This window comes from Euleptes europaea, chromosome 5 (genome assembly GCF_029931775.1).
Source record: "Euleptes europaea isolate rEulEur1 chromosome 5, rEulEur1.hap1, whole genome shotgun sequence".
Classification (NCBI taxonomy): Eukaryota; Metazoa; Chordata; class Lepidosauria; order Squamata; family Sphaerodactylidae; genus Euleptes; species Euleptes europaea.
In genome coordinates, this window is record NC_079316.1 from 30,070,337 (window position 1) to 30,097,655 (window position 27,319).

The following is a 27,319-nucleotide window of genomic DNA, read 5'->3' on the forward strand; positions in this document are numbered from 1 at the left end:
CTGAAGGTCTCTTGCCTTGAAAATCTCACAGGATCTCCATAAGTCATCTTGATGGCACTTTCCACCACCACTTTAGCCATGCACGTATAAACAATGCTACTATTCAATGTTAAAAGAGTGGTACTGAATTATAAACACTTGTAGTTACATACTTGTTGGTTTGCATATCAACCGTTCCTGAGGTTATTATTTGAAGGAGCAGAAGTGCCCAATCTGAGGTCCACTGAGTACTTCTCTGCACAGTGTCAAACATTCCACCCACCTAGAATGTCAATTAGATAGAAAAGGTAGATATAACAGTACGGAACAAATATATAGCACTGAACTTACTGCAGTTACTAGGTGTTACATGAATTCCAAGCAAGTCCTTAGTGGTGCACTGTCTTAGACTGTGGTCTTGTGCATTTGTTAATATGGATGTAGTAAGATGAAATCTTCAGGAAGGCATTTTCTATATATTTATAATAATTAAGTTTTAATTTTCATTGCCTATGAAATTGTTAGGCAGCCTTCTTTTCACTCCCACTTTTATACTGCATTGCTTACTAGACATATTATCATGACTATAGTTCAGCGCCCTCTAATCATGAGATCCAGTTCACTGGATGTATTATACTCTATTTCATTGTTATTTAATTTCTGTCATCCAGTTTTATTGCATTGTTCATGGTATGCACTATACTGTCTTTATTGCATTGTCTTTTATAACTCTGTAATCTGCCTGGAGTCTCAGTGAGTAGGCAGATGACAAATGGAGTAAACCAACAAGCAAAGGTAAACCAGGATTCAGAGCTGCTCTTCATGAGCCTCTAGGGCAGGGGTGTCGAACCCATTTGTTACGAGGGCCGGATATGACATCAGTGTCACTTGGTCGGGCCGGGCCATGCCTTACCAACCAAGATCAAGAGTGGGGAGGCTGCCTTGGCTGGCTCGCGGACCAGATAAGAGTTTTCCAGGGGACAGATCCAGGGGACAGATATTTGACACCCCTGCTCTAAAGTAACCTCCCTTCTCACTGTTAAGCAGCGGGCCAGTCACACAAAATCTCTTGCATCGTACCTACCACCAATCGCCTGCTTCTCCTTCAGAACCTCACACACAGGCTATCCTGAAAATACACCAATCCACACATATGTGGCAATCTTAAGAGCAGGTTGATGAAGGAGGACCTTGACTTCAATGTGCAGGAGGAATTACTGCAATGTGTCCAGGATATACAGCTGCATGCCAGGTGTGGTGGAGGCAGCAAAGGTGAATCCCCTACAGCTTTATGAGGGCTGCTTTCACACACTGTTGGGTAATGCACTCTCTATGCAAATTAACAACCATTTGCAGATGGATTTTCCTTTTTGGAAAATCCAGCTGCAAACAGTTGCTAAAGTGCATAGAGAATGCATTATCCAACAATGAGTGAAAGCTGTGGTTGAGCCTCCCTAACCCAGCTCTCCATACGCACCAGATCTCTGTACAGCAGCCTCAATGTTTCTCTAATATTGTCTACCTTATGTACATAAGTTATCAATTGTACACACATTTTTTCCTTCTCCATCTGCAATATGTAGCTTTTTAAAATGACCACAGGAACAACTCTGTAACAAAACCATGACTAAAATATTGTCGAAGGCTTTCACGGTCAGAGTTCATTGGTTCTTGTGGGTTATCCGGGCTGTGTAACCGTGGTCTTGGTATTTTCTTTCCTGACGTTTCGCCAGCAGCTGTGGCAGGCATCTTCAGAGGAGTAACACTGAAGGACAGTGTCTCTCAGTGTCAAGTGTGTAGGAAGAGTAATATATAGTCAGAAAGGGGTTGGGTTGAGCTGAAAACCATGACTGCTCCCACCCCCTGCAAAGCCTACGAATATGTAACAATGGCACATTTAACAGAAACACTACAAAAAGATATTCAAAGACCAAACAAAGATAAATGGAACGCCTTTTATGAATATATTAAAACTAAAAAATAACAAAAATAACACACACAAAAATTTAGGAGATAGGTGAAAGTTAAGTTGAGGATCAAATGTATCATGTTTTTGTTTTTTTGTTTTTGAGTGTAATATTGAGCTTTACAAGGGGGGAGGACTATGCATTTTGTTTTACTAATACTTTTTTCTTTTCTTCTGTTAATGCAAAATATTGTTTAATCGAAGGGTTTTTCCCCCTTTTCTTTTTTCCTGTATCCCCACTTAATATTGAAAACCAATAAAAATATTTATTAAAAAAAGCTTGTTTTTATGTTTTTGATTGTTAGCCACCTTGGGGACCCTAAACTGGGTGGAAATGTAGGAGGAAAGAAAACTTCCTTTGTGAAATGCTAAAATTCAGGAGAACTTTCAGGAGAAAAGGAGACAGATGGACTTCCCAAATTTTGGTGCCACCACTGAGAAAACCCTGTCATGGATAACCTCTGCTAGCAAGGGCAGAAAGCAGGGGCCTAAAGATATTAATGTGGGAGTGGTTCGTATAAAAATAAGCAACAATGCACAAGTATGAAACATAAACCTCATGTCCTAGTGTTACCTTGATATGCAATTTAGCAAGTTAGGATGGAATAGAAACTACTGTTACTTTCATGCCAGTATCCATCAGCTAGTTATATCCTGACAAAATAAATCCAAATCTATTTTGGTACTTATTCTGTATCAATTTTGACTAAAGGTAAAAAAAGAAGAAAAAAAGGTAAAGGTAGTCCCCTGTGCAAGTACCGGGTCATTACTGACCCATGGGGTGATGTCACATCCCGACGTTTACTAGGCCAACTATGTTTACAGAGTGGTTTGCCATTGCCTTCCCCAGTCATCTTTCCCTTTACCTTCAGCAAGCTGGGTACTCATTTTACCAACCTCGGAAGGATGGAAGGCTGAGTCAACCTTGAGCCGGCTACCTGAAAATGACTTCCATTGGGATCAAACTCAGGTTGTGAGCAGAGCTTTGACTACAGCAGCTCACCACTCTGCACCATGGGGCTCTAACTACTCCGTATAATAAAATATTTCTCATATCAAATTTTAGTATTTCAGGTATATCATTTTACTAGTGGAGGACCTGCAAGGACTTGAGGGGGATGTCTGATTTTCCTCTTTCACTTTCTGCCATTTCCCTTCCCTGAAAGCCCCAATAGGCTCTCCCTTTCTTTCTTCTTCCTTCTCTCTTTCCCACCCACCAGCCATCCTACCTTTACCGTCCCCCTCTCTTCAGCTTTCATGCTTTCCCTCCCTGGCAGCCTTTCCCCAGCAAAAGCCTGTCCCAGTTGCACAGTACCCGACAGGCTGGGCCCAGTTGCACGGTGGGGAACCTGCAAAGATGTGCTTTGCTTTGTTTCCCTCTCCCCACACTATTTCTTTTCCCCCTCCTCCTGGCAGCCCCCACATCCCCAACTTTCCGTTTCCTTTTCTCTTTCCCACCCACCAATCAACTTACCTTTTATCTGTCCCCAATCTCAACTGTACTTATTTTTTATTTACTTCATATGGACTGCACCTTTCTCCCCAATGAGAGACCAAAGCGGCTTACATTTTTCTCTCCTCAATGTTATCCTCATAACAGCCATGTGAGATAGGTTAGGTAGCAAGTGTATGGCTGCCCCAAGGTCACCCTGTGAGCTTCCATGGCAGACTGGGGATTTGAACCTGGGTCTTGCACATTTTAATCTGAAACTTTAACCACTAGACCATGCTGACTTGTATGAGGTGGTTGCTGTTGAACAGCAGCAAAGCAGCCATTCCTGAGTTGCATGGTAGCAAGTTGCTTGTGGTTGCTGCTAGGCCTGGCCCCAAAGGCCACCTTTTACTGACAGAAAACAAGGCTTGAAGGCTGGCAGTACTGTAGTGGTTGCCTGGCTCCAGCTACCAAGGGCATTTGTTTCTTAAAGCTACAAGCACCACTTCTATCATTTGGGGGGTTAACTCCCAATGTTTGTGTGTGTGTGTGGTGTGTGCGTGTGTGTGTGTGCTTTAGATTTCAGCTCTTTATGCAAACCTGAGATTTTCTCAGGTTTGAAGAAATATCTGTCTTGTCTTTCCATGGCCCCATTCTCAGGATTTAAGTATCCACAGATGGGGCCATGTTGGGAATTAGATATATAAATTATTTTACTCTTTTCTGAGTCTCTTTTTGGAATCTTTAAAAATATACAGCCAATAGTCAGAACCAATACCTCAGCAATAGATAGAATCTGTCATCTACTCTTGCTTCTGCAGACTATATGTTGAATCTTAAAATTTGCTTCTGCTGAACGAGGAATCTTGCATTCAAGAATTCCTGAATTAGCAAAACAGAACCTTTGCACCCAACCCTATGTCTGAACGTAGGCTGTCAGATTCATGATCAGGTGAAAACTGAATTCTTCAGCTATTAAGTTCTTTGCCAGTTCATCTGAATTAGAAATGTGCCATGTATCCTTCCTAGAATAAAGTCTGTTGTCAGCTTACAGGCACTAATAGTTCCCTCTTATTTTGGGACTTCCCATTTTCAATCTGCCTTGCTGATTCAGATACTAGCTTTTGTGGTTTGGAAATTAAAATGTCCATCCTCAGGACATTTTAAACTAAGATTTTCTAAAATTAAGCCAAACCAGAACATTTCCAATGAAATTTAAACTATGCTTTCCTACACTGTTCTGCAGCTTTCCCATTACTATCAGAATAATTTTTTACCCTGTGCTTTTTTCAAATGAACAGCATTCCAGGATGTGAGACTCATGAATCTTATCCTTACCAAATTAAGACGGAGTTGCAAGGCTTCGTGCATCATTTGTCTAGCTTTAACATCATCCTGATATCGTTCTTCCCTCCAGTTGCTTAATATCTAGGAACAGGGGGGGGGGAAGCAATTAACGCAAGTGCGTTTATTCAAACACTAATGTTACATATTTCTGCTCAGCCTTTCTTGATACACAATATCATTCTTATCCACTATTATAGAAAGTGTCATCCAATGTTTGCTGTTAACCTTCAACTCTTCTTGCCCATTTTAAATACTATATGACAACGGAAACTATCATTGGTATTTTAATTTTTTTTATTATGAAGCTAAGTCTGTGATATTGTGCAAAGAAAATATTATTCTGTACTCTAGTTTCACTGGAAACAAAAAAAGTTTCCCTACACACTATAGGATGCAATTCAGCACACTGCACAAGAATGCGCGTCCCACTATTGCCCATAAGAAACGAACACTTTCCAGTGTTCATACATATCTTTCATCTCAGCTGAAGAGAAAAGGAAGCCTCTACATTTACAGAGATTTGCATCATGCTCCAGAGATCATACTTCTCCAATAACAGTTAATACTCTGTAATCTATACTGTCAAGATCGGAAGGATGGTTAAGTTAGAACATTTATGCTATAATGGTTCCAGGTGAAAGTCTAGGACAGTTGAATCAAAGAGAAAGAATTAAAGACAGCCAAAGTGGAAGTGGAGAAAAGTGCCAGGTAATGTAGGAGTTAGGACTGGATATACAGTGAGTCTGACACAGAGGTAAATGACTATGACCCTATCCCTCACAGTAACATATAGGATGCTACACCAGTTCATGTATTATTGCAGCAGATTGGCTTTAATTTCTCCTATGGTGTGGCCCCATGGTACACTCCCAGTTGCAAGACATGTGTGATCTGTGCAAGCAGATGGGTTTGTTCCCTCACTAATCCAGTCCTTCTTGGAGGTAGACTGATGTTACTTACCTGGTCCACATAGATCTCCCACCTAGCCATTATGGGTGTGGTGTGAAATTGTACCAAAGAAAGCAGTTCACATACTGCAATGGCAGTACAGGAATTGAGCACTGAAAAGCAAAGATTACATGCATGGCTAGCTCTACAATGAGATGAGCCAAGGCGGTGGCCTTGGGTGGCAGTATTTGGGTGCAGGTAGCAACCCCTACTACCACCGCTTCACAGTTACCTCTGTTGTGGTATTCCTCATCAAGCAGCCAGATCAGCTAATGCTCTTCCTTCCTCGCTCTTCAGGCATCTTTCAAGATAGAAGGCAAACCACATGTGCCCAACAGGGCTGCTAAACTCTCACAAGATTCAGTTTGCGGCATTGCTATTAAGAGATGCCTGGGGAATGACGAGGGATGGAGAATCAGTTGCTCTAGGGTGGTGGGCAGGCAGTGAGATATGAGAGTGGAAATGGGGTGGCAAGGATGGCAGCAGCAATCTTTATTAAGCTACCACTGACAAAACAGAAGCCATGCTGAATCCTGTGCTTTCTTCTGATCTACCTTCCCCAATCCTAAATAAAGTGGCATGGTCCCATTGGTTTTAATGGAATTTATCACCCTTCATGAGCTTAAAAGAACTAGGTCTGTGAGCCCATGAAGTTTAAGGTTTCTGTTTTTCAAAAGGCAGTTCTCCACACTTTCTTCACTGAGTGAAGTAGGTTTCAAAAGTATTTTTGCAATTAGCCAGAGCAATCTGCTATTAAAAGAAAAAGTAGAAGAAATCTCACTCAACGTACATGAACCTGGTACACTGTAGAAGCCAAGAGCAGAACTAGGTGATAATCCATGAGTCAGATTGTGAAATACTGCATGTGCAGCCTCAGAATGGGACAACTAATGCCCCCTGGGCTATTGGAGTGGGTGGGTGGGAAAACAGCAAGAGAGAGAAGACAGATGCATCTCCTCCTCCATGTCAAGGTCCTGATCCAAACTGGGCCCTGTGGTGCTTGGAGAAAGAAGTTCTTTACAGCTTCCATCTAGCTGTGTGGAGAAAGCAAGTTCCCTCATGGATAAGAGTATCATTTAGTTCAGCCCTAAGAAAATTAGCTGCGATCTGAGAAGTACTCAGGTCAAATTTAACTTTTGTCAGGAGCCCGTTATGTTGTCTTAGGTAAAATGCTCTCTCTCAGCCCTTTGAGTTGGATCTCATAGATCTGTTCCACAAATGACAAAGCTTTCTCCTGGTGCAAGAGCTTTGCAACAGGGGAAGTCTCCTTGCCCTGGTAGGAAGCACCACCATTAATGGAATAGGTCTGTAGAATCCACCATCCCACATCTGTAATTTGCGGATAATAAGTTCTGGTCTACATGGCAGACCAGTACACATGGTGACATATGACAAATATAACAAGATAGTGTGTATGAAATACCTTTACCAATTAAAGTGTCATCTGAATAATTATTATTGTCATTATTATTATGCTCAAAACCTTTACTCAAAACTCCAGACTCACTGACTAGTTCCTTGCTACTACAGATTTAAGCACACTAATGGCAAGCATTTCCACTAAAATTGGGCTCACCAAACGTTTCCTATAGGATCTCAGTTCCGGAAACATGGAGCAACCGGAAGTGCTGGAGTCAAAAACACTGCAGTTGGTTAGTGGGATGGCTATTTTGGGACTAGCAGTTACTTTGATCATAAATGGGAAATTTTGCAGGGGATCTTAAGCTGAAGGAATGTTCCGCCATTGCTCTTCTATCATTAGTTTCCTGAAACTGATAAGGAATACTTTTCAATTTTGTTTCCCATTTGTAGGGAATCCATTAGTATAATTGATCTGCATCAGAAGCTGAGCATAGAACTCTCTGTTTATTTTTACCTGATTAACTTGATTTTGTAGAGATGTGAGAAGCCCTTCTCGCTGCTCATCCTGTCCCTTAAGGCAAGTAAGAACCAAAGAAAGGAAAGGTTGCTGACTCAAAAGAGACATGCTTTAAAAGAGGCAGAGACAAGATTCAATTAGTAGTGATATTTTGATACATCCTGTCTCCAACCCCTTCCTTCCCTTTGTCTGTGCTTTCCATGAAAGGGTTGGTTCCAATATGTCTCTTAACTGTTTCGCTGGGAGTCTCTGTGGCTCAGCAGTAGAGTGCTTCTTTGCATAAGAAAGGTCTCAGGTTCAACCCACTCTGGCATCATCAGTTCAAAGATTTTGGGTAGGAGGCACTAGTAAAGCACTGGATCTCTGCTTGAGATCCTTCACAGCTGCTACCAGTCCTGGTAGACAGTATTTAGTCCAATAGACCAATGGTCCAGCTCAGGATAAGGCAGCATGGACTTCAGTAGCAGTATGAAGCCTTACAAAGCCAAAGCGAGTGATCAGGCCTATAGTCATCTAACTGCATACCAATGAATCATGGGTAACTCAGGAATCGATCTGGGAAGATCAATAAATGCAGACAAACTTTTCCAAAAGCTTTTCTCACATTATTGATCTTCCTCTGGAATAAGAAACATCAGAGGATTGTCATACGTGTGGCCAATGTAAAATGATGCACCTTTAAATGCACCAAAGTAGCACATCTGCAATATTCAGGGTTCCATGGCAGACCCATTAAAGTAGAAAAGGTTATTTGAATGTCAGATGTTTAAATCAGGCAGTAGAACACATTAATAAGCCAATGGAGGCTTATGATTCTTTACTTGGACATGGCAAAAAAAAAGGCCAACCAAATAAACATGTGCCCTATTTCCTGTCTCATCAAAAACAGTTTTCTTCATGTACTCTCACCTTCTGAAATGAACTAGTCTCCACATCTTAAAAGCATCCCCCACCCCCAGTGGCAGGAGTTGTGGAAGTTCTCCCTCGTACAAGACAGAAAACAGCAAGATGTTTTTGCTTTCTGTTCCTTATCTATCTGTGGCACGTCCTCAGCAAATTTTAACCCAAAGACGCGTACAACACTCCAATTCAGTTCAGGTGCAAAAGAAGCAAATGGCATTGAACTTAATGCTTTCAAGCCTTGCTACTTCAATAATGCTAATGAAGGATCAGTATCTTGTCAACCTAAGAGTTAGTCTAAAACAAATTAGGGTTGAAAAAGGCAATCATGAAGTGGAATATGGAGGGTAAAAGGAAAGAAAGCAGGAAAAAGGTTAAATTTTCTGAGGAAGGCTTCCGAATTTAGACATGTTTATGCAAAAAAAAAAACCCAGAACTTTACAGTATTCTCTGAACCATTTTATACTAATTCTAATGAATGCAACCCTAAATCACACCTAGAGTTGTCAGACGGACCAGGGCAGCAGAATTTCATATGAATGCAAAACATTGTAAAAATACATCTTTCCCTTTGAAAATGGCTTAATAAGTGTAGTTGTGATGAACACTTGACATTTAAAGTACTTATGATGCTACTGCTATTGAATTATACAAGAGCTTGGCATAATTTTTTTTAAAATGTGACATTTCCCATAGCACCTTAGGTGGCATTTAAGAACTGGTCTATGGTCCACAAAAGCTTACACTACAATAAATCTATTAGTCTTTAAGGTGCCACAAGACTCTTCTACTGTTTTGTTTAACAATACATTCTACTGGTTTTCTTTCTAACTGCACCCAAACAGTTAGACCAAGCGGAATCAGCTTGGTCATACACACCAGAGTTTTTGATAAATTGTGCGAGAATGATTTTGCAAAGCAATAATCTGACAAATTGCTTTCTATACTGAACGCACAAACCTCCTTAGCCAGTCTGTGTATCAAATATTATTACTACAAGGTGCACTAATATTTTCCCAATCAAATCTACCTTTTTTGCTTCTGCCTGTCTCTCTCCTTCTTGGAAGATGACCCCAAATGCTGGCCTTTCTCTAGCTCTTCTCCAGCAGCTTTCAAGACTCTTCCTTGTACAGAAGTCGGCAGCTTCGCAATGAGGGGAGCCACTAGCCACACACCTTGTCGTTCAGAGGAACTAAAAGTATGAAACACACAAAACCCAATTTAAGCAACATATTATTAAATATCATTCTTAGTAACTACTTTGGAGTAAAGAAGCAGACTTTTCGACAGCCTACATATGAAACAAGGTTTAAAGTTAAACATGTCATTTCCAGATAGTTGGAATTAACACAACAAGCAGCAGCCTACAGTTTGCACCTCTGTCAAGTATCCTTGCACCCAAAAAAACGTACAAGTAATGTTTCAATTCTACTAATCAAAAACCATTCAGATGTATCTCATTACCTGAGGAATGTCTTTTTACTGTTCTGCCTTGTAATATTTGTGTCAGCATTTCCAACAGAGATTGGACTGAAGAGGCCTATACCAGAGTTAGAAGAGTTATTGTTTAGATCAGCGGATTGCTGGAACACCTCTATTGTCGCCTTTGCAATATTATCCAACAAGCTGTTCATTTCAGCCAGAGCCCCAGAACCCTACAGTGAAACATAAGTAAACTAGCACATTCATGGCATGTTTTCTTGTACACTAGGTTAATTTTTTTTTAAAAAAAATGTACTTGATTGAGTGAAATAGTAAGCAAGGAAACACTCACTGGCTCCTTCATGCACTGTTTGATCATCAGCTGGAGTTCTAGCCATGACTGCCTGAGAGTCCACTGGTCCAGGTTCTGGGCAAAGAAGGGGAGAGAGCATTTATTTCTTTAAAAAAAATAATTGCTTCTCCAATTAACTCAGAACTGTAGAGTAAGAGCTTCTCCATCATGCGCTGAAACCTTTTCTTCTCTCCCCTGACTAATCCTTTTCTTTGAACTGAACATCCAGCCTGATGAAGACCTTGAGAAACATGAACTCTAGCTTTGTGTTTTGCGATATTTTGGTTGGTGCTAATCAAAAAGGGAATTACCATGCTGCTGTTTTCAAACTTACCTGAAGGATGCGCTTGATGTGTTGTCTTTGAGGATTGTCACTCTCCGCACACTCTTTCACACCATGAGGGTAACAGATAAGCTGCAACAAAGTCTGTGCTTGCTTGTTTGAAAGAACTGGGTCCAAGATCAGATCTTTATCAGTGCACAGCCTCTCTGGTTCTTTCAAGCAGTGTTCTCCCACCCACTCCTATCAACAAAGAGTTGGATTAACGTATTCCATATCGAATAATTACTAAATGCAGCGTTTATCAGCTTGTTTATGTTGTTGAAATAAAGTGGAATTTACTATTAGATACAGTAAAAATACTATGAAGAAATTATTTTACATTACAGTAAACAGAGTTGTTTTGACCTGGATGTTCCAGGCTAGCCTGATCTCATAAGAACCTGGAAGCTAAGCAGGGTCAACCTGGTCAGTACTTGGATGGGAGACCACCAAGAAAGTCCAGGGCTGCTACACAGAGGCAGGCAATGGCAACCCACCTATGTTCATTTCTTGGCTTGAAAATCCTATGGGGTTGCCATAAGTTGGCTGCAACTTGACAACACTTTACATACCAAAAAAATACAAACAATTAATGTACAACCCTGGCTTTTACCCAAACAGATGTTCTCAGATACAAGAGGTGAAAATTTCACTGTATTTATCAGTTTGGAATGAAAATGCCAACTTACTCTGTTGTATTTTTAAATGATCTAACATCTACATTTTTAAGTATACCTTACTTGAAATAATATAATTCTCAACTAAATGCTCAGTGGAATAGGAGGATTCTTATTGCAATAGCAATTTCATTCAATCTGGGCTGCTTCAAAATGAATTTTAAGGCACAAAGGAAAAGGTGGAATTGTAAGATAATGGCTTTCTATCCCTCAAGGGGCACCTATTCTACTTTTTGGACTACCAAACATTCAGGGCGTCATATTTCAGATTCTATGTGTATAGGAAACATGCAAATGTCACAGTGGAGCTACATATATACAGTTTAAGAAGGCCTGAGTGACACAATCATTGGTTTATGTGTGAGATAATGATCATATTGTTCAAACCTATGTGTGACAGACTTCACTTGTACAGATCCTTTGTGAATTGTACATCCACATATGGCCATCCAGAAGAACCTTATTTTGCATGTTGTGAAGTTAGTCTGAATCACTTAAGTTAACTGAAAAGCCAAACAAAACTTCAAGTCTGATTGGATATCAGTATCTCAACATATGCTTGTGACCAACAGCAGATTTTTAAAAGACTCATGCTCAAGAGCAAGAAAATTAATCCTCAAATTAATCTGTCTGTGGAGCTCAGCTTTATATGTTGTTGTTGAGGCTTCCTTTGGGGCCTTGAGGAGCCTACTACATTCCCTACTTCCCTATATGGTATGCCAGATGGGACAAGTTAGTTCACATATGCATGCATATCACTTGATCTCCATCCCTTGATTACTCTCAACTATATGTGTGAACTGTTTTATACTGACATCAGATAATGTCAAAAGTCCTATCAGCAGTGATGAACTTGTGACAGCTCATTTACACCTAACCTGCACCTAACTTATCCTTGTGTAAATTGGCCTTGTCGTTCTCCTTGCTATGTTGTTTAGTCTTACAGGTTTGAGGAGAAGGAAAAGTGCCGCATCTGCTTTGCTCCCACTCAGCTTTGGAAAGTTCTGCATACGACTTTGAAAATATTTATGAGCCACAGCTGTCTTTAAGGGGGAAAACTCTATCTCCACCCAAACAAAAACAAGCATTATACGTTACCTGCTGACATATAGTCCTTAGTACATATCTGGCATATTCACTGAGACTAGCAGTTTCTATGGAAACAGGTTTCCCACATGATTTCAAAGCATGTGAGGCACCATCCCACATCTCATCGTCATTGAGGTCACCTAACAATCTTTGCACAGAGTAATCTGATTTCTTCAAGGATGGAATGCTGCTGTTTCCGATTTCAGCATCACCTATAGAACAGAAGTAGCATAAAGATGGATAAATGTTCCTGAGACACAATCCTAAAGATATTGTTGTGGATAAAGCCAGAAATACAGGGGAGCAGCTGTTGGTCCTAACTATAAAGATCATGGAACAGATCAGAAAACAGGGCTGGGCTGGGCTCTCAACATGCCTAATAGGCAATCCAGAGAGCCAGAATAGTAAAGCCTTGGAGAACAATGGGAGTAGAAGACTAATATGGCCTCTAGTATATTTGAAATAATATAATTAATACCAGTAGATATAATTTGTGTCTGGACCCAGGTGCAAGAAGTGTCTGAGAATGGGAAGAGAGTCCCACCAAATAGAGATGTGAAAATACACTTCAGAGATGGAGTGTTTTGACTGGGGTTCAACGGATAGTCATACATCTGGAAAAAGATGTAATCACTTTTTTTTTTTATATTCTTGGTTATGATTAAAAGGAGTGAGAATGCACTACTACTGCTTTTATTATTTTTAAGATACACAAGCATAGTTGTTTTTGTATGGTGTTTGAAGTTAAAAGATCATTAGTTAGCCAACAATATTAGCCCTATCAGGTGGGAAAACTAGCTACAATTGGAAGATGATTTTGAAAACCTATATATATGGGAGTCTGAATTGATTATCAGCTCTTTATTAGAAGAGGCTCCTTGCCTTGTGAAACCTGCTTATTTTTGGTAAGAAGTAATTAAATGGTTCAAATAATTGCTCTCCTTTAATTATTTATGTAAAAAAATCAATGGATTGTATTATAATATTTTGGGTAGAAGGAAAAAGTAATACTGTCTCACATATTGCTTAGAATCATAGAATCATAGAAACAGAGTTGGAAGGGACCTCCAGGGTTATCTAGTCCTACCCCCTATACAATGCAGGAAATTCACAGCTACCCCCCCACACCCCCAGTGATGCCTACTCCATGCCCAGAAGATGGCAAAAAAAAAAAAAAAAGCAACCTCCCATGATCCCTGGCAAACCTGGCCTGCAGGAAAATTGCTTCCTGACTCAAAATTTTCAAAGTGGCAATCAGCATTTCCCTGGGCATGTAAGAAAGGGCCACGAGAGCCAAGCACTGCGCAACCCTTCCTGCCCTCCATCTCATGATCTGCCTAAGTTCACAGAATCAGCATTGCTGTTAGATAGCCATCTAGCCTCTGCTTAAAAAAGGAGAGCCTACCACCTCCCGAGGAAGACTGTTCCACTGAGGAACTGCTCTAACTGTCAGGAAGTAAATGTGTGATTCATGGTGAAGTAGTTAAAGTTTGGTGAGAGGCTTGTAGGTCAGTGGTAGAGGACAGGGTTTGCATGAAGGAAGTCTAGGTACAAACCCATGGCAACTTCAGATAAAGGATCTTGGGTACCTGGTGCTGTGAAAGTCCCAAGATCTTCCCAAGACTTTATCAAGTCACTGACAAACACTTTAACCTGAGCTAAATGAGCCCATGGGCTAACTTCGTACAAGGCAGCATCACCTGGGTTCATATATTTTCAAGTAAATGTGAATTGAGCAACAACAACAAAAGTATCTTCAGCCCACCTCCCATTGAAATCTTTTTTTTTTTTTTAAGTTAGTGGGATTTTTCTCATTTTGGCTAGGCATGACCTTACCGAGCATCATTATGGCTTTTAGAACAGCAAACACAGCTCCAACTTCTATGCTGTTGTGAGCAGCGGTTAAGAGGTGACGATCGCAAGATGACCGAATACCTGGGGAAGATTTCTCTAAGGGAGAAGCAAATGAGTGCACAATGGTACACCTGACTGAAAATTATACTGTGACCTTAACACTGAACACATATCAATTAGGATGTAAAATCATACCATGTCAACTTCCAAATCTACTTGTAATAGGAATGAGTCTCAGACACACCTTTACAAATGGGAAAACTCTGTTGACGGACTAATGTTCAGGTTACATGGCAAAGCCTCTTTCATTCTAGGCACACAAAAAACTAGGGACATCTCTGCCTTGAAATTACCTACTAACATACTCCAGTCCTAACCCACTAATCTAATCACACAGATTCCTGAAACATTGTCTACTCCTACCCTGCTCTTCTTTTCTCCAATTTCTATAGCGGGTTCACAGCGCCAAATTAAGAAAAAGCAAAAAATGTACACACATGCACAGATATGTTTTGTGTGTATATATGCACACATACATAGAGCAAGGTCACACAAGTACAAAAGAAATTGGTACATGTGCAGGTATTTTAAACCTAGAGTGCTGAAAGGGCTGGGGGGCAAAATTCAGGTCTCCAATAAATGGATCTGAAATACTTACCAGTTGGCAGAAAACAAGCTTCAGGGGTTCTAAAGAGATGCAGCAGAAGCCGACATGTCATCCTCGCCCCGGGCTCAGCATCTGGATCGCCACAGGCTGTGGAAAAGGGATGGGAACATTTCTTTACTTTGCTTATTAAAATATTGACACCATACCTCGCCTTTGTGGCTCAAGATGGCTTACAATTCCAGATTAAAACCATACACAACATAGTAAAACCCCATTAATCCCTCTCCCCAAGAAAATGACCACAGCTTAGACTTATTTAAAACTCTTGGACATAAAACAGCCTTACAGCATCACAGTACAGCAAACTAAATCTACATTGTCAAAATTTATTAAGCCAAACTGAAAGTATGCCCCCAAACCTCTTCTTAGACTGTACTGCAGAGCAAAAAGAGAAATGCTGACTTTGTTTGTTTGTTTGCTTATGGGAATTTATATGTTGCCTTCCCAGAGTCCTGCTAAAGACAGGTTATAAATACCATGAAATCCTAAAATAATTCATTATCAGTATAAAAACAATCCATATAAAAGTGGCACAAAGCAGCATAAAACCACCAGTGAACACTTCAAAACATCCATAAAACAGACCTTGGGCCATATAACAGCTAAAAAGATTTTTTAAAAGCCTTAACTAAAAGCTTAGGTAAAAGCCTTTCAGCCTGGCACCCTTAACTAGGTGTTAGTTTTATTCTCTCGCTCGCTCTCGCTCCTCTTTCCTAGTATATTTTTTAAAATTACATCTCTTCTCCCCCGCACTTGGGACTTCCTATGTGTGTGTCTGCCATCTGCCACCTGAGGCAGCTATTTTGTGGTTGTTCCCACCACCTTGTGTCAGAATTTCAATGGTACCCACTGGCGCAAAATGGTTGGGGACTTCTGGTCTAGATCTGATGAAAGGAGCTTTGACTGTCGAAAACATATAGCTAAAAAATCTTGTTGGTAGCTAAGGTGTTACTGGATTCAAGTCTATCTCTTCTAGATAATCCATCTCCTACAAGACTACCTGAAGCTGTGTAACCAATACCCATTCAAACACCATGCCTGTCAGGAGCAGGCCATGAGGATGGTATGTGGTAGTGTTGTTGTGCTGCTTCCAGGTGCTGTTGTGCTATTCTGTCCAAGGCCAGTCTAAGCCCCGTGTTTAGTCTTCATATACTGCTTGAATCACCGAGTGCTCCTTCCTGCCTGTTGGGGGGGGGGGAATTGCCTGGGTAACCGGTTATCTCCTTTTGCTCTCCCATATAGATGCTATGTGCCTTGCCTTTGACCCTTACTAGTGTCCTTTTGAATATGGCTTCTGAAACCTGTCGATTCTAACCAATAAAACTGCTTTCGTGGATTTGCCGTCTGCTGAAATCTGTTTATGGGTTTGCCGCAGGGCTAGAGCTTACAATGCCCAAGAATGGAATGCTGGCCACAGGGCAGGAAGTATTTAGATCACTGAGACTCAGTGATGGTGCTTAATTATTTTATTAAATGACTGAATTAACTTATTTAGCAAAGAATCCATATTCACAAAAGTTACAAAGACAGCAAGAGACAGTGTGGTATAGTGGTTAAGAGCAGCAGAATCTAATCTGGAGAACCAGGTTCGATTCCCCACTCCTCCACATGAAGCCTGCTGGGTGACCTTGGGCCAGCCATACTTCTCTCGTAACACTCTCAGCCCACGCGGAGACTAGCAATGGCAAACCACCTCTGAACAACGTTTCTTGCCTTGAAAACCCTACAGGGTCGCCATAAGTCAGCTGTGACTTGACGGAACTTTCCACCACATAGAGACAGCTTGTGAAAAATGTGCTAAGTGGATAACATGGAGACATTTGCAGAGTAGGAACAAACTGGAAAAGGTCATGGGAAACATACAATAGCTGGAAAAAGAAAACACGGGAAAATACCAGAAAGCGTAGCGATAAAGGCTGATTGAAGCTGTGCCAGACCTCTAAGGCAGAGATGACAAAACACACATAATACAGAAACTGGGTGGAAGACAAAAATGCAGGCACTTCCAAAAAGTGTAACAGTGTGGTGCCATCAGAGTGTGGGAAGACTATTACGTCTAATCACTTTGCAACATGTTGGTAGGAAACCAAAAATTAGCAGAAGTTACGTTTGAAGGTAGAAGCAATGACAACATATGCAAAATGTCTAGCTGAGGAACCAGAAGAGACATCAGGATTCCTATACTGTAATCTGGCCCCAGCTTTAGTTTTTGGTATGCAGAAAACTGACCTTAGCAAGAAAACAATAAGAAATGGCAGTCTACCCAAAGGAGCAAATTAGATGACATGACTTGCCTAACATAAGTCTTTCCCCCAAGGTACTTTAGTAGAAATGGTATGTTAGCTAAAGCAGACAACATCTTTGGTCAGCTAGTAGATGAACTTTTAAACCTAGATGAATTTCAGTCTTTATGAACATCTAACCCTGTAGCGGTTAACCAAATAACAAGAAAAACACAAGGACAGGTGGAGCTAGTGATGAGTGAAGTTTTTCTGGTAGATATGTTTACCAGGTGGCAGTAAAACAAAGAAAGCATCCCGAATATAAGGGGCAAAAAGTTAATAAAACAATTAGAGCATCCTTAATGGAAGGGGCAAAGGTTAACAGCTTTTTCCGTTATTTAATTAGCGCATAATTTGACCTTGTGTTGGCCAGGTCAGCCTTGTAATGAATAAGCATGAAGTGTACTACACTCTTAGGAAATTCACCCAGAGTCCAAAAGGTCCCTGTGTGATTCTCCTCCTGTTTGAATGCAATAAACATTCTTTTTATCCACTGTGCTTCTGCTTGGTGTCTTTGACCTTCAGCCTGAAAACCCAGAAGAGGCTGATTATTGTGTTTGGCCATTTCCCCCTTAATCTTGTGCCAAGAAAGAGCAAAGGTGGTGAGCATCCAGACCACCTTTCTTGTGCTCTAGACTGATTTTATAAACGTTTTTTTTAATAAAAAAGTTGAAGAAACAAAGCAAGCTTGTTCTGCTTTCACTCACCTGCTGTAAGCAAAGAAGGAAGAGCAACATGTTGAACTACGTCCTCCAAGAAAAAGCACTGCCGTGCTATCAATATCGCAACAAAGGTGGCCAGTGAATCATGGAATGACAAGTCGCTCACCTTAAAGGGGAGAAAAGCATTAGCATTTTGACATTTATCTGCAAGGAAACATAGCGAGACTGCTTTACTAAGCTGCTTTTACCATTTATTTTTGGATTGAAGAAGAGTTGGTTTTTATTTGCCAACTTTCTCTACCACTTAAGGAAGAATCAAACTAGCTTACAATCACCTTCCCTTCCCCTCCCCACAATAGATAACCTGTGAGGTAGGGGGGACTGAGTGTGACTAGCCCAAGGTCACTAGCTGGCTTCGTGTGTAGGAGTGGGGAAACAAATCCAGTTCACCAAATTAGCATCCGCTGCTCACATGGAGGAATGGGGAATCAAACCCAGTTCTCCAAATCAGAGTCCACCACTCCAAACCACCACTCTTAACCACCACACTGGCTCTCACAGCCTACTAGAATCAGTGAAGAGAGCACCTTCACTTTCTGCAAATGAGTGGGATAAGGGTGGTTCGCCCTCCTCCACTGAATGCAGATTTATGGACAAAGGGGTGATTCCAGTTGGGCGTGTCCATTCAGCAAAGCCAAACAGGAAAAAATGTGGTTTTAACCTGTAGCCAGTAATCCTGATTCCCCCCCCCCCCACCAACTGAAAAAAATCAGCCTTTGGGGGGATCATTTTGGGATCACCAACTACAGCTGCTGAAAGAAAAAACACCTCAGGAGTTTAAATTCCACTCCCCTCTGTTGTAGTCTATGGGGAATCTTTCCAAGGCTCGGGGGGGGGGGGCTATTTTTAAAGGTAGAAACACCAAATTTTTAATATAGCAGCTGGTGACTCTCCTTAGAAGAACCCCCAGATTTAGTAAAAATTGGGTCAGGAGGCCCCATACAACCCACTTATGGGGGCCCATAAAATTGGACACTCCGACCCAATCTTTATCAAATTAGCAGTTCTTCTAAGGAGAGTCACCAGCAGCTATGCTGATAATTTGGTGCCTCTACCTTGAAAAACAGACCCTGTAGAGCCCCACAAAGATTCCCCATAAGTTATAATGCACGTGGATTTTTTCAGATTCCCAGTGTGGTGTAGTGGTTAAGAGAGGTGGACTCTAATCTGGAGAAACAGCTTGATTACCTACTCCTCCATATGAAGCCTGCTGGGTGACCCTGGGCTAGTCACAGCTCTCTCAGAACTCTCTCAGTGCCACCTACCTCATAAGTTGTCTGTTGTGGGGGGAGGGAAAGGGAAGGCGATTGTAAGCCACTTTGAGACTCCTCATGGTAGAGAAAAGGGGGGAATTAAAACCAACCTCCCCCCAATAAAAACCCATACACATAAGGAGAATTGCGTCTTTTTGGGAATCCTGAAAATTTTTTAGTCCAATATACCGAAATCTGAATTTTACCGATTTTTTTAATGCACACCTCTAATTCCAATATGTTTCCGCCCCAATGCAACACAACAGATCAAGACATGGTCTAGACATGTCAAATCCCACAAAGCCAGCTATGAAAAACAAGTCTTGATTACATAATAATTCTAGATGACTCACAGTAGATACTAAGAGGTTTATCTATTTTAAATGGCTTGTTGTTCACTTACATCCACACTGCACAGAAGGTCATTAAATCCCCAAACATGGTTTGAAGAGCAGCAGAGCGCTTTCAAGACCCCTAACCACTCTGAGCTTAGCACTGTGCAGCAAGCCGTCAACTCCGCACACAGGTTAGCAATGTCATTGATTCTGGAAAAGAACAGAGCAATAAACTGAATGCCAAATGACCATCAGTTTTGCGCAGCCTGACCCCTCCTGCCTCGCTGGTCGAATCCCGGGAACCCCTCTTCTTCTCCCCGCTTTCCCAGTATCTTAGCCCACAGAACCCCGGACGTCTCCGCTTCTGGACCAGGTGCAGTATTACCCGTCTTCAGAAGGCCGGCCACATTGGCAAACGTCTCTATACTACTCTAATTCCTAGGCTCTCTGTGTTGTTGTGTACATGTTATTTGAGTGTCTGTGTACATACCAGTAATAAGTAAATCCTTGAAACTAAAACCACTGACTCCGCTTATTCTTTGAATCACGGTTTGGACTCCCGTAGACAGGTTAGATCCTGCAGGTTATGTCCAGTGCCGGTTATTGAATGCTAATTCCCCCATATAATAATTCTTAACCGAGCACTTTGGCTAACATTTGGGTCAGCAACTGATAGGTAAGAATCCACAAATGTGGGTTAGTGTAAAATACTGTCTTTCTCTTTTATTAAGGATTGTTAAGAAAACACAGGGGGAAGGCAGGGTGCAAAAGAAAGCTGAGATATAAGGGGGGAAAGAGAAAGAGGTAAGTCTCATTTGGCGAGTAAAGATGGATACCATGTCTCAAAACAGCAAGGCTTACAATCACACATCACCAACAAACAAGCCAGGAGGTCTTCAGTGTCTCATATGCAGCTATGAAGATTCTCAGTTGGGATTAACTACAGACTGCTAAAATGTCCAAATCCTGCAAAATGCCAAACAGCAGTTCATTCTCTTGCTTTCAAATCATGATTCTAAAACATGGTTTAAATCCTGGTATGGAGGCAAGAGCACAAACCACAGTTAATCATGTTGACCCATTTGGAAATAACCGAAATTCAAATTATCAACTGTTAGATGAGCAACTGCAATCCAGTAGACTACAGCTAAACGCACCACGAAAGCCATATGTCTTCAGTGAAGACCCAGTTTGTAATGTTACTGAAGGTAACTATAACAAATAATAAGAGAAAGTTTAAGAAAAAGGAAATTGAAATTACATGCTTATGGAACACAAGCTGCTGTTTGCAATTTCACCCACCTGCCAGCATCCTGATGGCCCATGCAGACATTCATCAGTGCGTTACACACAAAGCTATAGCGGCTAGGTGCATTGTCACTCAAGATCTTGCCCAGCATTGAATAGTTGAGGCTATGAATGGAAGGATTCTCAATAAAATCCAGCATGAATTCTGGATCCCATAACAAATTTGAGTTCGAAGGCTGCACATTGCTATAGATGGTTTGCTTCACTTTCAAACAGGCACTACTAAAAGGAGAAGAAAGAGGGAGGATTAATTTTAAAGAAACCCAAATTTCTGATTCAGGGACTCTGAAATGCTGGGTTGGATCCAACTAGCTTTTCCAAGGGATAAAAAGGGAAGCAGAGGATCCCCGTTGACCACTAAAAAGGCTATGTTCAGGATCATGGGACCTGCATGGACAAAAGTCATGTGGAATGGAAACTGCAATAAGGAGAGAAATTGGGCAAGATTGAATGAAAAAGCTGGCTGAGCCCAGCCCACTGATTCCAACTTAAGATTTGTGGTGCCCAAATCTTTCACTGTCCAGCTCTCTTAGGGTTGCCAACCTCCAGGTACTAGCTGGAGAGCTCCTGCTATTACAACTGATCTCCAGCCGATATAGATCAGTCCACATGGAGAAAATGGCCACTCCAGCAATTGGACTCTATGGCATTGAAGACCCCCTCCCAAAACCCTGCCCTCCTCAGGCTCCGCCCCAAAAACCTCCCACCAGTGGCGAAGAGGGACCTGGCAACCCTAAGCTCTCTTCTAAGTGTATGAATTAAGCCAGTTTCAAGCTTAAATTTCAGAATAACTGATTCCTGCCTTTATACAAAACAGGTACTTTGTAGCGTAGCTGCAACTCAACAACAGAAATGCAAAATCTGAACATTGCAGGCTGTCTTAGCTTTGCATGATGAATTTGCTATCGAAGGAAAATTATATTTCTAGCTATGACCATAAATACACAGAAATTTCTATTCATTTTTAAAGCAACGGTTATATGTGTGTTTGCGTTAGACACAAATTATATGCTTTATTATAATAATGAAAACTTGCATTTGTTTTCCATTTCCAACATTCAGAGTAATTCATATATATTATCACTAAACCTTGCATCATCCCTTCAAGCACTGAAATGGGCTAAAATGAGATTTGAATTAATAACCTTCTGGATAATAACTCCATCTCTTTGTCACCATGCAGCACCTGTTCCTACAATGCTATAACCAATTGACTGTTTTAAAACCAGTGAATGAATGCAAAATCAATAAAATAGTTCAAAATACAGATAAAAGTGTTTTTGTTTTTTTGCAGCACTAGCATAGAGAGTTAAAAAGGAAATGCAGATTTCCACTGGTTTTCTAAAACTTCCAAAAACACAAGCCTGGCAGGCATCTGCTGGACAGTCTTCCAAGAAGACTACAGAAGAGCCCCAGTCATAAATGGGTTGGGCTGTTGCAGGAGTTTAAAGCAGGATCCCACTTGACAATTATCAGTGTAATACTAAAAAAAGCCACACCCTTCAAAAACCATTGATACCAGTGAGCTTAGAAGGGTGTTATATACACCCATATGCATGCACGCACACAGACATGCTTCAGTCATTTCCATTTCCATCACGTAACACAATATAACACTAAAGTAATAGAATCATAGAGTTGGAAGGGGTCATACAGGCCATCTAGTCTGACCCCCTGCTCAGTCAATATAGATGACATTACAAAAGCAATAACTGCAACTCATACAATGCTACTTTTCAAGCAAATATTCTCGGCTTGACATCCAAATACTGTAGGGCTCAAAGAATATCACCATTAGAAGAAACACAAAGGTGTATGAAAGCAGGTTCACTCAACATGCATTTTGGTGCAAGCTTCCAGAGAACTCTTGGGGAAAATGCACAAATTAGGGAAAAAAACAGGGCCTACAATTTGATTAAAGACTTCCCTTAATGCTCAACAGCTGGCAAATCTACAAACACTCCATAAAGTGTTTACTTAAAAGTCTAACTGCAGCTGGATAATTCAGAGTGCATCCAGTTAGTGGCGATGATAACCTCATCTTTCATAAACATATACAAAGTCTCTTTATGTTCTGTAATCTATTTTGTGAACTGAAGCGGGCAGGCTAAGAGTTGCTGTTAGGGTTGTCAACCCCCCGGGAGGTGGCATGGAGGTTTCCCAGAATTACAACTGCTTTCCAGACTACAGAGCTCGATTCCCCTGGAGGAAATGGCTGCTTTGGAGAGTGGGCTCTATGACATTATGCCCGACTGAGATCCCTCCCCAAACTCTACCCTTCCCAGGCTCCACCCTCCAAATCTCCAGGAATTGCCCAACCTGGAGTTGCCAGCTTCAGCTGCGGTCATCCTAACCTCATTGCTGTGATGCCAGAGTTTGGAAAATCAAGAGTCTTTCTTATTTTAGGTCCAATTGTAAAGTTGCATCCTCCAGCTTGGGAAAGTTTTGGAGACAGGAGGTGGTACCTGGAGGTGGCAGAGTCTAGGGAGGGGAAGGAGTTGAGAAGGTATGTGATGCCACAGATGTTGCCCTTTGAAACTACTATTGTGTCCAGGGGAACTGATCTCTGTAGTTTGGAGATCAGCTAAAATTCCAGGAAAAGTCCGGGCCCCACGTGGAGGTTAGTAACTCTAAACAGGGTCCAGTGCTGGAACTGACATAGCAACTGCCACCATTACAGTTACCATTTATTTATTTAACTATTTAAACCCACACAATGGGGACCCAAAGCCGCTTACAATATTGTTCTCCCCATATCCATTTTAACTTCACAGCAACCACTGGGAGGTAGCTTGTGCTGAGAGAGTATGACTGGCCCGTGAGGGATTCAAACCTGGGTCTGCCAGACCCTAGTCCAACACTCTAACCACTGGGAATGATGACCAGCTGGTGTTTAACAAAATCTAACAATAGTCCATTAGAGGATTTACACAGCTATGGGGGAAAAAAAGAAATGTGGTGTAATTGGCTTTGACTAATAATTGGAAGCAGGTAGTACAACTCTGTTTTAGATGCATGCAGTAAGGATGGTGGGTTGTCAGAGACAAGATTTCACCATAGCTAGAGCAGCTGTACCAACCACTATGCCACCTACCACAGATATTCACAGGAAGTGTGGTCAGTCTGCCTGGGTACATGGTTTTCCTGTGGGCGATATAACTCCTTTCCTCTTCCATCTGTTCTGCTCCGCTCACAGAAGAGGCAGGAGAGAGTCTTTTCATCTCTTTCCACAATGCAGCCTACAGACTAGGGTTGCCAACCTCCTGGTAGTAGCTGGAGATCTCCTGCTATTACAACTGATCTCCAGCTGATAGAAATCAGTTCCTCTGGAGAAAATGGCCGCTCAAGCTTTCTCAATGTTTGTCAGAACTTATGAAACACTTCTAATATCCTGTCAGCCAATTTGTGTAAATTACAAAATAGGCATTATAGTCATGTTGTTCTTGACACACACTGCTGGATCGCAAGTCAGTCAACTAAGATTTGACAATTGAACCTAGAGATAGACGTTAGGTGCCTTTCAGTTAAGAGGGCAGAGAGGAAACATAATGAGCAACACTTCACCTTAAAAATTAAGGAAGTTTAGTAAAAACATAATTTAAAACAGGAAGTCCCAGGATTTTTACACGTCAGCTGCAACACACTTCATGAAAAGGCTACTGCTTGAAGTGAAATACAAGGTAAGACTCAAATGTAATACAAATGTTTTATTTGAAGTAATATGGTCCACTTTTTTTAAAAGTCCAATGTTATGCTTCATGGGGAAAATCATAATAAATGGAACACTAGAAAAGCTCGCCAATGTGGTACAGCTCACGAGCTTACTTCTGTTTACTGGTTGCCACCATTCATTCAGAGATAAACTGTGGGTTTGTGTTAGCTCTCTTACTTCAAGAAATTTAAAGGAGCAGATGTAAAAAGCTGTTAATCCTAAATCAAATGGCTTCATAGAAAACAGCTTCTAGCCAAGCCAGTAATCTGAAGATTTCAGATTGCTCTGTTGTCTGGAATGTAAAGGTACTTCAAACTATATCAAGTACAACTTCCAATAGCAAGCAAGAAAAATGCCAGGAAAAAATCCTTATAGATATGCTTAAACAACACACACTGTTTGTTAAGGTTATTGATAGGCTCTTTATGGTATTGTAATAGAGTTGTAAGTCCTAGAAAATACAGAAAGAAAAAAGTAAACAAGCAGCTTTTAATCATTTCTTTCAGTTAATTAACAGTGTACGAGCATTATTTTATTTACAGCTACATAAATACACAGCCCGGTCACACAGCCCGGATAACCTACAAGAGCTTACAATGTTCTCCATCTCTGCCCATATAGAATTTCAGAGAAGAATGAAGGTCCAAGATGTCCTACACTTAAGTACTTAAGCACTTAAGTATTTGGAGTCCAATAATGAAATCATCATTCACATGCATATACACAGAAACTTCCACTTATTTATTCATTAATTCCTTGTGGTATTAATTTAAAAAAAAAAAAACTTGAATAATAGCTACTAACAGAAAGAACTGGTAGAACCAACCTGAAAAGATCTCCAAATTTGCTCCTGAGATGGCTACAGGACACATAGAGGTCATACAGATAAGCTAAAATACACCTTTCTGGGGAAGAGCATTCTGAAGGATTAATCACATGTTTGACAACACCACATAATCTGCAAAAAAAAAAACATTAATGTAACTTTTTAATACATTTCAATACTTCAGCATTGATCTTAGGCTGTATTCCTAAGCACATTTACCTGAAAATAACCCCTTTGGATTCAACCAAGCCAAAGTAAACAGGCATAGGGTGGCCTGTACAATCCTAAATCACTAGCTATGGTTTCCTGGACAAAGGGTGTAATACAAGAGTAATAAGAAAGTTTGATTGTATGTAAACAGTGTTCCCTCTTAACTAGAGATCATACTATCCAGGCATACCACACAGAAATCTGCACAGTGGACATGTGTACCCTGCAAACCTAAGTTGACCTCATGTCTTCTTCAGAAAGCCAAAATGAGAACTGTAATTCTGTAAAATGACAAAGGTTTCTCAATGGACACCACCTCTACAATTCTCAAGGCTCCTACAGATAACTCTGTAGGAGTTAAACTCATTCTACAAATATGTGGTCAGTAAGCATTTTTTTAAAGGGAAAAGAAGAGAATATCCATTATCCAAACATTAGTTACCAAACCCTTCTAGCTCCATAATGTATCCCATAAATCTCAGTCTATTTGTTTATAACATTTCCTCCAAGAGGCTTTCACAGCATGGAAGGGTGGAGGCTACTTTGGCTGAACAATGTCAGCCATCTTCAGATCACTGTCTGGGGCAATATCAACATACACTTGTATTTCAAATAATTCTGGGGCCTTTGCATTTTCCTCAGGGCTACTGAAATAATATAAGGCATTTCCAAACTGAGCATATGAATAGAAGAAGAAGAGTTCTTCTTCTTCACATACTAATATGATATAAAGTTATTAGCACTGCGAAGCCTTAGGAAAAACATCACCACTACAAACCCTTCAAAAACCTGTGCCGTTTGGTCCGGATTTAAAATGAGGCAGGCATGGTAATGCCTCAGAACAGCCACAATGCAGACACACAGCCCTGTCGTGTAACTTCCCGCCAGGCTGGATGATTTCAGCAGGAGTTCAGCTTCCACCACACTCAGCTCATTCAGCAGCTAAAACAAAAAGATAAATATTGAAATATTGTCGAAGGTTTTCAATAAATATTGAAATTTAGTACTTCTCTTTGCCATCTTATTTATTTTAGGTGGTTCATCTTGGCACCTCTCTGCAGCAAAGCTGCAATAAGATGTTCCAAGTCTTTTCCAGAAAAAGCACTGCAACCACTAAAGAATACTCTCTTTTTCAGACATTATAGTATTGGGGGCCCAGCAACTGCGTATACCAAGAGCACATACTACAAACAATTCTCTCTAAGTGCATGATTGGCCTTTTGTGTGAAAGAGGCAATACATATTGTCAGCTTCAAAATGTAAAGCAGAACCTGATAAAAATCATTGCTGTGGCGCCTACTAGACTGTTCTCTGTGTGGATTGATGGTGCCAGGTATCTGCAAATTCAAGGCATCAGGCTATTGCAAACCTGTCATCTAGAAGTTTCCTAACAGTTCCTGTTCCAGACAGTGAATTTTAACAGAACCCTAGGAATGCCCTCTATTTGCACTCTGTCTCTTTATTCCAGGATTAAGGACTGAACTATAAAATCCCAGCCAATTAGCATCAGCCTGTAGTTCATAGCTTATCTCTAACGCATAGTTGCCCCAGGATGTGGTGATGGCTGCCAACTTGGAAGGCTTTAAGAGGGGAGTGGACATGTTTGTGGAGGATAGGGCTATCCATGGCTACTAGTCAAAATGAATACTAGTCATGATGCATACCTATTCTCTACAGTATCAGAGGAGCACACCTATTATAATAGGTGCTGTGGAACACAGGCAGGATGGTGCTGCTGCAGTCGTCTTGTTTGTGGGCTTCCTAGAGGCACCTGGTTGGCCACTGTGTGAACAGACTGCTGGACTTGATGGGCCTTGGTCTGATCCAGCATGGCTTT

At 41.0% G+C, this 27,319-nt stretch overlaps 1 protein-coding gene across 1 annotated transcript in view; it reads right to left on the reverse strand.

The window, feature by feature from the left end:
- The window catches only part of MED12L (mediator complex subunit 12L), a 208,297-nt gene that overhangs the window by 29,520 nt on the left and 151,458 nt on the right, over positions 1-27,319 (reverse strand). The window contains 15 exon segments of the mRNA XM_056849403.1: positions 153-262; positions 4,716-4,805; positions 7,549-7,660; positions 9,482-9,643; positions 9,916-10,106; positions 10,226-10,300; positions 10,560-10,748; positions 12,323-12,525; positions 14,150-14,263; positions 14,826-14,921; positions 17,824-17,944; positions 19,495-19,636; positions 20,729-20,956; positions 25,273-25,404; positions 26,261-26,424. Of these exon segments, the coding sequence (XP_056705381.1) occupies positions 153-262; positions 4,716-4,805; positions 7,549-7,660; positions 9,482-9,643; positions 9,916-10,106; positions 10,226-10,300; positions 10,560-10,748; positions 12,323-12,525; positions 14,150-14,263; positions 14,826-14,921; positions 17,824-17,944; positions 19,495-19,636; positions 20,729-20,956; positions 25,273-25,404; positions 26,261-26,424 (2,129 nt within the window).